General features: G+C 43.0%; 1 protein-coding gene across 1 annotated transcript; it reads right to left on the bottom strand.

Annotated features, from left to right (window-relative positions):
• Nucleotides 1-492: 492 nt before the first annotated feature.
• Nucleotides 493-2,955, bottom strand: LOC138883456 (uncharacterized). Its single transcript, XM_070164147.1, has 2 exons — nucleotides 2,577-2,955; nucleotides 493-605 (listed from the first exon to the last, which is right to left on the bottom strand). Exons 1-2 carry the CDS (start codon nucleotides 2,953-2,955, stop codon nucleotides 493-495), a joined length of 492 nt encoding a protein of 163 aa, XP_070020248.1.
• Between the last annotated feature and the right edge of the window lie 10,912 nt (nucleotides 2,956-13,867).

Genomic DNA, 13,867 nt, shown 5'->3' with positions numbered 1-13,867 from the left:
GAAACATGTTGTAGGGAGGTAACAGTTTCAAATAAAAATCCTCAATAACAGAAAGAAGCAGCAAAGCCAGAATATCAACAAGAATCAAAAGTCAACAATTTGCATGGCATCATCCTTCGTGCTTTTACTCTCATTCTCACCAAAATAATACACGGCATCACCCTTCGTGCTTTACACTCTTCCTCACCCAAATAACAATCACAAGGCAAATAGGCTAAGGGAATCTATAACCTCGAAGTAAATCAAATAACAACAAGTAATGAAAGAAACAACATAACTCGGATATCAACAAGGAATCAGGAATCAACAAATGCACGACATCACCCTTCGTGCTTTTACTCTCGTCCTCACCAAAACAATCATATAATAAAAACATGCATGGCATCACCCTTCGTGCTTTTACTCTCTTTTCTCACCATATAATCAATAAAATCGGCACGGAATGGTACAACGTGCGGCACGTCATCACCCTTCGTGCTTTACACTCTTTCCTCACAATAGCAAACAATGCACGGCATCACCCTTCGTGCTTTTACACTCTTCCTCACCCAAACAACAATCACAACCAAAGGGGAAAGGGAGTAGATAAATAATGGTAGAAATCCCTGTAAGGGAACACAATTAAGCAGTTAAATCCTGGCAAGGGAACAATATCAATATTCTCAGCTTCCCGGCAAGGGAGATAATCAACAAAACAACAAACATCCCGGCAAGGGAGCAATTTAATAATTCTTTCTCTTTCTTTCACTTTAACTTCTCATCTCACTTTACCACCTGAGACAACGCTCCATAGGGGTTCAATCATCTCGTACACTTTTACAATTCGTATTATACCTCGAGCCAACACTCATCGAAGTGCAGGGATAAAAATTTCTTTCACATGCTTGTTACAATATATAGAAAATCATCATTAAGGCATGAAAGATACAACAAAATCAGAATATCCGCAATATAAGGACTCACGGTCATACTATACACCAACGTATAGATACTCGTCACCATGCCTATACGTCGTACTCGACAATTAGCACGTAGCAAATAAGACTCAACTCCTAATCCCTCAAGCTAAGGTTAGACCAAACACTTACCTCGAAGCTTTGAACACCACTCAAGCCTCAATTATAGCTTTACCCCTTGATTCCACCACCAATCCGCTCGAATCTAGTCACAAGTTACTTAATTACATCAATAAGTGCTAAATGAATCAACCCCAATGCATGAAAATGAGTTTCCCAAAGTTTTACTCAAAAAGTCAAAATCACCACCGGGCCCACGTGGTCGAAACCCGAGGCTCAGACCAAAACCCGTTTACCCATTCCCCCACGAATCCAAATGTATAATTTGTTTTGAAATCGGACCCCAAATTGAGGTCCAAATCCCTAATTTTTAGAAAAACCTAGGTTCTACCCTAAACACCCATTTTCCCCCATGAAAATCTTTGATTTTAAGTTGAAATCATGTTAAAAGATGTTAAGGAGTGAAGAAAATGAGTTAGAAATCACTTACCAATCGTTTTGGAGTTGAAACATTATTTAGAAAATCGTCTGTTATGTTTTAGGGTTTTGAAAAGTGTAAAAATAACTGAAATTCACGTGAACTTATACCCCTCTGAAGCCCCCACCGCGGACCGCGCTAAGCCGACCGCGGCCACGCTAGCCCCTCCTGAAGACCTGCGGATCTTTGCCCCGCGCGGACAGCACAAATCTGACCGCGGCCGCACAGCACCCACAGCGGACCGCGCAAAAGCGACCGCGGCCGCACGCGATTCCTCGCGGGCCGCGCTAAAGGGTTCAGAGGCTTGTAATATTTTCCTGAACCTGCAACATCTGGTCTTTTAAGCCTACAGCATCCCGGAACCTACTCGGAACACATCCGAGCCCTCGAAGCTCTAACCCAAGTATGCACACTACCTCAAAAACACTCTACGAACATATTCGTGTGATCAAATCATCAATATAACATCATGAACATCGAATTAAGCCTCAAGATCAATGAATTTTTCTTAGATTTCCTTTTAAACATCAATTTCCCGATTAGGGTCCGGATCACGTCAAACGACGTTCGTTTTTAACCAAACTTTACAGGAGTGATTCAAAACATATATAAGACTTGTACCTGGTGCCGAAACCAAAATACGGGCCCGATACCATAGTCTTCTAATAAAATTTCATTTCCAATTTCCTTAATTATTTCAAGAAAACAATTTCACTCAAAAATTCATTTCTCGGGCTTGGGACCTCGGAATCCGATTCTGGGCATACGCCTAATTCCCATATTTTCCTACGGACCTTTCGAGACCGTCAAATCATGGGTCCGGGTCCGTTTACCCAGAATGTTGACCGAAGTCAAATTTATTCATTTTAATATCAAATCTTAGCATTTTTCATAGAATTTCATGTTTAAGCTTTCCGGCTACACGCCCGGACTGCGCATGCAAATCGAGGCAACCCTAAATGAGGTTTTAAGGCCTCGGAGACACAAAATTCAATTAGAAACCGGTGATGACCCTTTGGGTCGTCACATTCTCCACCTCTAAAACAACTGTTCGTCCTCGAATGGACAAAAAAAGGAAGTACCTGAGTCGGAAAATAGATGAGGATAACGGCTCCGCATGTCGAACTCGGACTCCCAGGTCGAAGCCTCAGGGGGCTGACCTTTCCACTGAACACGAACAGAAGGGAAATTCTTGGATCTAAACTGACGAATCTGCCAGTCTAGAATAAATATCGGCTCCTCCTCAGAGGACAAGTCCTTGTCCAACTGGACAGTACTGAAATCTAACACATGGTATGGATCGCCGTAATATTTCCGGAGCATAGACACATGAAAAACTTGATGCACGGCTGATAAGCTAGGCGGCAATGCAAGTCTATAAGCCACCTCTCCCACTCTGTCAAGAATCTCAAAGGGACCGATAAACCTAGGGCTAAGCTTGCCCTTCTTCCCAAATCCCATCACGCCTTCATAGGCGACACTCGGAGCAATACCCGCTCACCAACCATAAAAGCAACGTCTCGAACCTTGCGATCTGCATAGCTCTTTTGCCTGGACTGAGCTGTACGAAGCCTATTCTGAATGATCCTGACCTTGTCCAAGGCCTCCTGAACCAGATCCGTACCCAACAACTGAGCCTCTACAGCTCAAACTATCCAACCGGAGATCGACACCGCCTACCATATAAAGCCTCCTAAGGAGCCATCTGGATACTCGACTGGTAGCTGTTGTTGTAGGCAAACTCTGCTAAAGGCAAAAACTGATCCCACGAACCTCCAAAGTCAATAACACAAGCCCGGAGCATATACTCCAATATTTGAATAGTCCGCTCAGACTGTCCATCCGTCTGATGATGAAATGTTGTGTTGTACTCAACTCAACCTGGGTGCCTAACTCTCGCTGAATTGCTCTCTAGAAGCGCGAGGTGAACTGCGTACCTCGGTCCAAAATGATAGATACCGGTACACCATGAAGGCGAACAATATACCGGATATAGATCTCAGCTAACCTCTCAGATGAATAGGAGACTGCCACAGGAATGAAATGCGCTGACTTGGTCAGCCTATCAATAATGACCCAAACTGCGTCGAACTTCCTCCGAGTCAGCGGAAGCCCAATAACGAAATCCATAGTGATCCGCTCTCATTTCCACTCGGGAAGCTCAATCCTCTGAAATAAACCACCAAGCCTCTGATGCTCATACTAAACCTGCTGACAATTCAAACACTGTGACACATATGCCACAATATCTTTCTTCATTCTATGCCACTTATAATGCTGCCGCAAATCCTGATATATCTTCGCGGCGCCCGGATGGATAGAGTAACAGGAACTATGGGCCTCCTCTAAAATCAACTCTCGAAGCCCATCCACATTAGGCACACAAACTCGACCCTGCAATCTCAGAACTCCATCACCACCTAAGGTAACCTGCTTGGCACCCCCATACTGCACCGTGTCTCTAAGGAAACACAAATAGGGATCATCAAACTGCCGATCACGGATACGCTCCAATAATGAAGAACGAGCGACCGTGCAAGCTAATACTCGACTAGGCTCAGAAATATCCAACCTCACAAATCGATTGGCCAAAGCATGAACATCCAAAGCAAGCGACCTCTCACCAACTGGAATATAAGCAAGACTGCCCATACAGGTTGACTTTCTACTCAAAGCATCGGCCACCACGTTGGCCTTTCCCGGGTGATATAAGATAGTGATATCATAATCCTTCAACAACCCCAACCACCTCCTCTGCCTCAAATTCAATTCCTTTTGTTTGCACAAATACTGAAGACTCTTGTGATCGGTGAACACCTCACATTCCACGCCATATAGATAATGCCTCCAAATCTTCAATGCGTGAACAATGGCTGCCAACTCTAAATCATGCACTGGGTAGTTCTTCTCATGAATCTTCAACTTCCTCGAATCATAGGCAATGACCTTGCCCTCCTGCATCAATACTGCACCAAACCCAATGCGAGATGCATCACAATAAACGGTGTAAGGCCCTGAACCTGTGGGCAGGACTAACACTGGTGCCGTAGTCAGAGCTATCTTAAGCCTCTGAAAGCTCACCTCACACTCGTTTGACCAACTGAACTGGGCACCCTTCTGAGTCAACCTGGTCATCGGGGCTGCAATGGATGAAAACTCTTCCACAAACCGATGATAGTAGCCTGCCAATCCCAAGAAACTCTGAATCTCTATAGCTGATGCTGGTCTAGGCCACCGCCTCAATCTTCTTCGGATCAACCTGAATACTCTCTACGGATACAATATGACCCAGAAATGCAACCGAACTCAACCAGAACTCACACTTCGAAAACTTAGCATATAATTGACTATCCTTCAGAGTCTGAAGAACCACTCTGAGCTGCTGCTCGTGCTCCTCCCGGCTACGGGAGTATATCAAAATATCATCAATGAAGACGATCACGAATCCAAATAAGGCCTAAACACTCGGTTCATCAAATCCATAAAAGCGTCTGGGGCATTTGTCAACCCGAATGACATGACCAAGAACTCATAATGCCCGTACCGAGTGCGGAATGCTGTCTTAGGGACATTGGATGCCCTAATCCTCAACTGATGGGAGCCATATCTCAAGTCAATCTTTGAAAATACCTTGGCACCCTGAAGCTGATCAAACAAATCATCAATCTTCGAAAGTGGATACTTATTCTTGATCGTGACCTTGTTCAACTGCTGGTAATCAATGCACATCCTCATCGAAATATCCTTTTTTTTAACAAACAACACCGACGCACCCAAAGGAGAAACGCTGGGTCTAATGAAACCCTTCTCAAACAAGTCCTGTAACTACTCCTTCAATTTTTTCAACTCAGGCAGGGCCATACGGTATGGAGGGATAGAAATGGGCTGGGTGCCCGGAGCCAAATCAATGCAAATGTCGATATCCCTGTCGGGTGGCATACCCGACAGGTCTTAAGGAAAAACCTCAGAAAACTCCCGAACAATGGGCACAGAATCAATAGAAGGGACCTCCACACTAGAATCGCGAACATAAGCCAAATAGGCCAAGCACCCCTTCTCGACCATACGTCGAGCCTTCACATACGAAATAACACTTCGGGTAGAATGACCAGGAGTCCCTCTCCACTCTAAATAAGGCATACCCGGTAAATCTAAGGTCACGGTCTTGGCATGACAGTCCAAAATGGCATGGTAAGGTGATAACCAGTCCATCCCCAAAATAACGTCGAAGTCGACCATGTCTAAAAGCAATAAATCAACACGGGTCTCAAGACCCCCAATCACCACAATACAAGAGCGATGGACTCGATCAGCCACGATAGAATCACCCACCGGTGTAGATACATAAACAGGGACACTCAATGAATCACTAGGCATGACCAGGTACGGTGCAAAATAAGAGGATACATACGAATACGTAGACCCTGGATCAAATAACACTGAAGCATCTCTATCACAAATCAGAATAGTACCTGTAATAACTACATTTGCAGCCTCAGCCTCGGGCCTAGATGGAAGGGCGTAGCATCGGGGCTGGGCCCCACCACCCTAAACTACCTCTCTGGGATAGCCTGCTACTGGCTGGCCTCCACCTCTGACGGCCTGAGCTCCACCTCTAGGACCTCTACCTCCACCTCTAGCACCTCTACCCACACCCCTAACTGGCTAGGCAAGTTGTGGAACACCTGGTGCCTGTACCATCGCACGAGAACCTTGATGTTGAGAGCTACCCGGTGCTCGAGGACAAAACTTGGCAATATAACCCAGATCACCACAAGTGTAGCAAGCCCTCGGTTGCTGAAACTGTTGGCCCTGTCGACCTGAATGATCACCTCAGAAACTCTGAAGCGGTGGTGCACTAATGGGAGCTGGTGGTGCACTGTAAGGTTGCTGATCAGAATAATGCGTCTGAGAACCACGACCACCTGAAGTACCATGAGAGACCAGGAGAGCTGATTGAAAGGGCCTAGGAGGATAGCCTCTACCATATGAATCTCTAGACGAGGTACCACTAAATCTGTCTGAATGACGGGGCCTCTTATCCGACCCATGACCACCTCCCTGTGATAGAACCATCTCAACCATGCGGGCCACATTGGTCGCTTCCTGGAAAGTGATCTCACTCCCGACCTCCTTGGCCATCTGAAGACAAATCGGCTGAATAAGACCATCAATAAACCTCCTCACCCTCTCTCTCTTCTCGGTGGGAAGTATGACAAGAGCATGGCAAACTAGATCGATGAACCTGGTCTCATACTGGGTGACCGTCATGGAACCCTGTTGGAGGCGCTCAAACTGCCTCCGAAAGGCCTCTCTTTGAGTCACGGGGATAAACTTCTCCAAAAACAATGTTGTGAACTGCTCCCAAGACAAAGATGGCAAACCGGCTGGTCTAGCTAAGCAATAATCCCTCCACCAAGTCTTGGCAGATCCAGACAGATGAAAGGTAGCAAAATCAACTCCATTGGTCTCAACGATCCCCATGTTCCGAAGAACCTCGTGACAACTATCCAGAAAATCTTGGGGATCCTCAGTAGATGCACCGCTGAATGTAGAAGTGAAGAGCTTGGTGAACCTATCCAGCCTCCACAAAGCATCGGCGGACATAGCCGCTCCATCGCCGGTCTGAGCTACTACACCCAGCTGGACCGCCACAGCTGGTTGAACTGCTGGAATCTGAACCTGGGGAGCTACCTGTTCTGGAGTGCGCGTAGCAGGAGTCCGAGCCCCTCCTCCAACCTGAGAAGTGGCCGGTGCTACTGGAAGCAAACCTGCTTGGGTGACACTCTCTATGAGTCCCACCAATCGGACCAGAGCGTCCTGAAGAGTTGGGGTGGCAATGAACTCCTCTGGGACTTGAGCTGGGCCCACTGGAACTGCTGGGGCCGGAACCTCCTCCTCAAAATCAACATGGGGCTTCGCCACTGGTGCTGTTGCTCGGGGCAGAGCTCTGAACCTACCTCGGCCTCTAGCACGGCCTCGGCCTTGCCCTCTGCCCCTAGTGGGAGCTGTTGTAGGGGGCTCAGGCTTCTGAGCGATAGATGAGGAAGCGCGTGTTCTCGCCATCTGCGAAGAACAGAGTAGAAGTTCAATTGGCATTTGGGGAAAAAATTCGCACGACAAGAAAGAACAGATGTGAGATTTTCCTAACTCTGTAGCCTCCAGGGGATAAATACAGACGTCTTCGTACTGATCCCTCACACTCTACTAAGCTTGTTCGTGAGTTGTGAGACCTATCCAACCTAGGGCTCTGATACCAACTTGTCACGACCCGGATTTCCCACCCTCGGGAGTCGTGATGGCGCCTACTAATGCGAGCTAGGCAAGCCAATCCTTAACTGCTTACTTCATAAACGATTTATTTTTTTAACAATTATCAATGATAACATGAAAGCAATGGAATTTAAATGATTAAGTGGAAGACTTAAATTAAAGAATACGAAACCATAATGCGAGAATCAACATATACCTTTACCCAAGAACTGGTGTCACATTACTCACGAACTTCTAAGAGTACTAAATACAACCGTTTGAAAGAAAAAAATATAAGTTGTTTGTCTCAAAATACATGAGATAACAGACTGGAATAAAAGATAAAGGAGACGTCGGGCTTGCGGACGCCTGCAAGGCTACCTCGGTGTCTCACTGGACTGAAGGCTGGCTCCCGCGCTACTGTTGTTGTCCAAGACCTGGATCTGTGCAAAAGAGCATAGAGTGTAGTATCAGCATAACCGACTCCATGTGCTGGCAAGTGTCCAGCCTAACCTCGGCGAAGTAGTGACAAGGCTAGGACCAGACTCCAAAAAGACCTATGCGGTTCATATACATATATATATAGCGGAAAAGAGATACAAAAATACCCAATCAATGTGGGAGGGGGAAACATGTTGTAGGGAGGTAACAGTTTCAAATAGAAATCCTCAATAACAGAAAGAAGCAGCAAATCCAGAATATCAACAAGAATCAAAAGTCAACAATTTGCAAGGCATCACCCTTCGTGCTTTTACTCTCATTCTCACCAAAACAATACACGGCATCACCCTTCGTGCTTTACACTATTCCTCGCCCAAACAACAATCACAAGGCAAATAGGGTAAGGGAATCTATAACCTCGAAGTAAATCAAATAACAACAAGTAATGAAAGAAACAACATAACTCGAATATCAACAAGGAATCAGGAATCAATAAATGCACGGCATCACCCTTCATGTTTTTACTCTCGTCCTCACCAAAACAATCATATAATAAAAATATGCACGGCATCACTCTTCGTGCTTTTACTCTCTTTCCTCACCATATAATCAATAAAATCGGCACAGAATGGTACATCATGCGGCACGACATCACCCTTCGTGCGTTACACTCTTTCCTCACAATAGCAAACAATGCACGGCATCACCCTTCATGCTTTACACTCTTTCCTCACAATAGCAAACAATGTACGGCATCACCCTTCGTGCTTTTACACTCTTCCTCACCCAAACAACAATCACAACCAAAAGGGCAAGGGAGTAGATAAATAATAGTAGAAATCCCTGCAAGGGAACACAATTAAGCAGTTAAATCCCAGCAAGGGAACAATATCAATATTCTCAGCTTCCCGGCAAGGGAGATAATCAACAAAACAACAAACATCCCGGCAAGGGAGCAATTTAATAATTCTTTCTCTTTGTTTCACTTTAACTTCTCATCTCACTTTACCACCTGAGCCAATGCTCCATAGGTGTTCAATCATCTCGTACACTTTCACAATTCGTATTATAACTTGAGCCAACACTCCTCGAAGTGCAGGGATCAAAATTTCTTTCACATGCTTGTTATAATATATAGAAAATCATCATTAAGGCATGGAAGATACAACAAAATTAGAATATCCGCAATATAAGGACTCACGGTCATACTATACACCAACGTATAGATACTCGTCACCATGCCTATACGTCGTACTTAACAATTAGCACATAGCAAATAAGACTCAACTCCTAATCCCTCAAGCTAAGGTTAGACCAAACACTTACCTCGAAGCTTTGAACACCACTCAAACCTCAATTATAGCTTTACCCCTTGATTCTACCACCAATCCGCTCGAATCTAGTCACAAGTTACTTAATTACATCAATAAGTGCTAAATGAATCAACCCCAATGCATGAAAATGAGTTTTCCCAAAGTTTTACTCAAAAAGTCAAAATCACCCCCCGGGGCCCACGTGGTCGAAACCCGAGGCTCGGACCAAAACCCGTTTACCCATTCCCCCACGAATCCAAATGTATAATTTGTTTTGAAACCGAACCCCAAATTGAGGTCCAAATCCCCAATTTTAAGAAAAACCTAGGTTTTACCCAAAACACCCATTTTCCTCCATGAAAATCTTTGATTTTAAGTTGAAATCATGTTAAAAGATGTTAAGGAGTGAAGAAAATGAGTTAGAAATCACTTACCAATCATTTTGGAGTTGAAAAGTTATTTAAAAAATCGCCTCTTATGTTTTAGGGTTTTGAAAAATGTAAAAATAACTGAAATTCACGTGAACTTATACCCCTCTGTAACCCCCACCGCGGGCCGTGCTAAGCCGACCGCGGCCGCGCTGGCCCCTCCTGAAGACCTGCGGATCTTTGCCCCACGCGGACCGCACAAAGGTGACCGCGGCCACACAGCACCCACCGCGGACCGCGCAAAGGCGACCGCGGCCGCACGCGATTCCTCGCGGGCCGCGCTAAAGGGTTCAGAGGCCTGTAATATTTTCCTGAACCTGCAACATCTAGTATAAGCCTATAGCATACCGTAACCTACTCAGAACTCATCCGATCCCTCGAATCTCTAACCCAAGTATACACACTACCTCAAAAACACTCTACGAACATATTTGTGTGATCAAATCATCAATATAACATCATGAACGTCGAATTAAGCCTCAAGATCAATGAATTTTTTTCAGATTTCTTTTTAAACATCAATTTCCCGATTAGGGTCCGGATCACGTCAAACGACGTCCGTTTTTAACCAAACTTTACAGGAGTGATTCAAAACATATATAAGACTTGTACCGGGCACCAGAACCAAAATACGGGCCCGATACCATAGTCTTCTAATCAAATTTCATTTCCAATTTCCTTAATTATTTCAAGAAAACAATTCCACTCCCATATTTTCCTACGGACCTTCCGAGACCGTCAAATCACGGGTCCGGGTCCGTTTACCCAAAATGTTGACCGAAGTCAAATTTATTCATTTTAATATCAAAACTTAGCATTTTTCATAGAATTTCATGTTTAAGCTTTCCGGCTACGCGCCCGTACTGCGCATGCAAATCGAGGCAACCCTAAATGAGGTTTTCAAGGCCTTAGTCAAAAAAAATGCTTCACACAGAGTACTCGGATGGGCAAAAATCGCTCACTTTATATTTGCACGAAAACCATTCGGTCTTCGGGCAAAGAGGGGCAGCTGTAAGCACGTGATTTTTGCCCTATGAAAGAATTACTCCCAAAAATTTAAAATAAAACGATTTTCCTTGGTGTGCAATTTTGAGAATTTTGTGACATTTTGGATAATTATTTGTATTTGTCTGTGCATGTTTATTTGTTAAATTAATAAAAAAAAATACAAAAATATGTCGCATTTGCATTTAGGATTTATTTCTACAATTAGGAATAATTAGGTTTGTTTTACAAGAATAAAAATTACAAAAATATGCATCGTTTGCATTTTTAGCATTTAACGTCCAATTGTACAATTTTATGCGTAATTATTACTTAATTGTGTGTTAATTGTTATTGGGAGTTAATTTGCACTTTTATAAATTAATTTAGTTCTATATGATAATATAAGGATTTTTAGAGTTTAGTTTTAGAAAAAATAAAAGAAGAAAAGAGAACAAAAAATAGACGAAAATCGGATTGGGCCTCTTCTTCAATTTTAAACCACAAGCCCAAAAAATACCCAACCTTCCCCTACGACCCGGTCCATTTCAACCCGGGTCAACCCAGTCCATAAACCCAAAGACCCAACCCCTTTCTTCATTTTTCATTTTTTCATTTCCCTAACCCTAAAACCTAACAAAACATCCGCCCCCCCCCCCTCTTCATCTTCTCCAAAACTCCAAACAACCTCATCCATGGCTTCCCCGTCATCCCCCACCTCACGTCATCGAGCGTCGACCACCAGCCCACAGACGAGGCAGCCATCGAGGACAGACAGCCATCCATCGTCTTCCATCTCGAGCTCAAGCTCGACAATGGTTGCCCCTTCACCTCCATCTTCCTTCAACCAACGACCAACCATGAACGCCCAGCTCCTCCAGGCGTGAAGCTCTAGCTCCACCTTCGTCTCCTCCATCGAGCTCCAGTTGCAGCTCCAACGACGGACTGCTACTGCTTCACCAACTGCAACCAGCCCCGTCCACTATTAAAACCAAACGATCCATCGCTTCTGCTTCGTTCTTTCCAGTTGCAGCTCCAGCCAGCCCGCCATGGCTGCTGCTGCTCAACCCACATACACGCAGCTTCACGTTCAAACAATCTACTGTCTCGTTGTTTCTTCAGGTTCAAACTGTCGAGGTCGCCGTTTGTCGTTTTGAGTTCGTCGTTGGTCAGTCATTGTTCTTGGTTCCGGTCTGGTTCGAGTTCCCGTTGCAGCCACAGCTTTGTTTTTTGCTCGTGTAACAGTTGAACACTTTGAGAAATCAAAACACCTACTTCAGGCTATGGGTAAAATTGCAGGTCAAATAGCTTAAAGTTAGACAAGGAAGCTACTTGGTTTGTTTGGTAGAATTGACATTTGATTCAAGATATACGGATAAAAAAAAGTTCATAATACAAAGTCTATTAAGGAATGATTGCCAACAAAAACGCCCAGAAGTTCTTTCCGGGGTGAGGTCCGTTCGAGTTCGTCGTTGGTCATTTCCGGTTAGCTGGTTTAAGTTTCATTTATGTCCGTATTTTATTTGATATTCTCGGATTTGAAATCAGTATGTTTGATTCTTTTCTTGTTCGTTGTTCTTCATTTCTTGATTATTGCTTCGGTTTGTTTTCATTCATTTGTTTTTGTTTATTTTTAATATAGAAAGGTGTTAGTTTAATCACTTGAATCATTCATCTTTGTTGTTTAATTTAGATTTAGTTCATGTTCATTTTTGCTTGAAGTTCATTTTTCTTAATCCGGTGATTTAATGTGAGTTTATGTTTTAATTTTTGATTTAGTTTGAATATTCATCTTTGTTGTAATGTTGTTGGATTTAATTTAAAGTTCAAATGATTATTGAATTTAGAAATTTAAATCTACTTGTTTGTTATGTTATTGAATCTGAAAGTATATGTGTTGTTAAAAATATCATTCAGTCAAAATAATTTCGGTTGTTTCTTTGTTGTTCATCGTTTAGTTTGAATTTGTTGATTGAACTGGATCAAGAATTGGTTATAGCTGTTATATTTTTGGTAATGGATTATGTGAATTGGTTATAGCTGGTAATTTAATTTTAGTTCTTAGATAATTTTTGAAGTTTGAACAGATTTTTGAATCGGGGCAGTAACAGTAGTTTTAGGGGTAAAATGGGAATTAACCAATTGCAGATTATTTAATTATGGTGGGGGACAAAACATAATGATAAAAGTAAAAAGATAAAGGTTGATAATGATGTCTTCTTTTCAAAAAGAGGGAACATGGGGGCCAACGTTGACTACTTTTACTAAAGTAAAAGTGTAGTTAATAATAAAAAGTTAAAAGATGCACATAGTAGAAGAATATTGGGAAAAAGGTAGTCTTGCTTTGGGTATAAGAGGACTCATTTAACACTTAAAAAGGAAGGAGGAGAATTTTGGGAGAGATAAAAATTTCATAACTAAAGAGGAGATAAGAACATACTTTTAATCTTGAAGAAGAGGATTTCTAAAATATCCGAATACTATTTTCGTGTATTCCTGAGTGTGATCTCTGCCTACTGTTTGCTTCCGGGATTTTCAATTGGCTTCTTGAGTTAACTGTTGGTCCTTTGTTATTGTTTTATTGAGTGGTTGCTGGAATTTCTGTTTGGTTTTCAAGTCTACTGCTGGGTTTTCTGACTGCTGGTTGTTTGTTGTTGCTGCGCTGTTTCTACTGCTGCTGATCCTATTCTTCCTTTCCTTGTATTCAAATACCAGGTACACGACTGTAATACTAGCTATTGCAAGCTGAAAAATGTGAAAGCATGAATACATGAAGAATGGAACTTTGAAGTTTTAATTTTGCTTTTTCTTCGTTTCTTTTACTGATTGTATTTAGGCTATTTCATGTATTACTGTTTAATAATTGGAATAAGAGAAAAATAACATAAGTTAGTCTTTAGTGAATCAGCTTGGCAAAATGTGTTAATTCACTAGCTATGAAAGTTTTAATACGGT

The sequence above is a fragment of the Nicotiana sylvestris genome, chromosome 2 (assembly GCF_000393655.2).
Source record: "Nicotiana sylvestris chromosome 2, ASM39365v2, whole genome shotgun sequence".
NCBI lineage: Eukaryota > Viridiplantae > Streptophyta > Magnoliopsida > Solanales > Solanaceae > Nicotiana > Nicotiana sylvestris.
This window is presented reverse-complemented; position numbering and strand designations above follow the sequence as displayed.

Coding starts and splice junctions, on each gene's coding strand:
- LOC138883456 (XM_070164147.1), bottom strand. CDS start 2,955: ATGGGATTTGGGAAGAAGGGCAAGCTTAGCCCTAGGTTTATCGGTCCC. Junction 606..2,576: donor TCATCTATTTTCCGACTCAG/GTACTTCCTTTT, acceptor GTTCCCTTACAG/GGATTTCTACCATTATTTAT.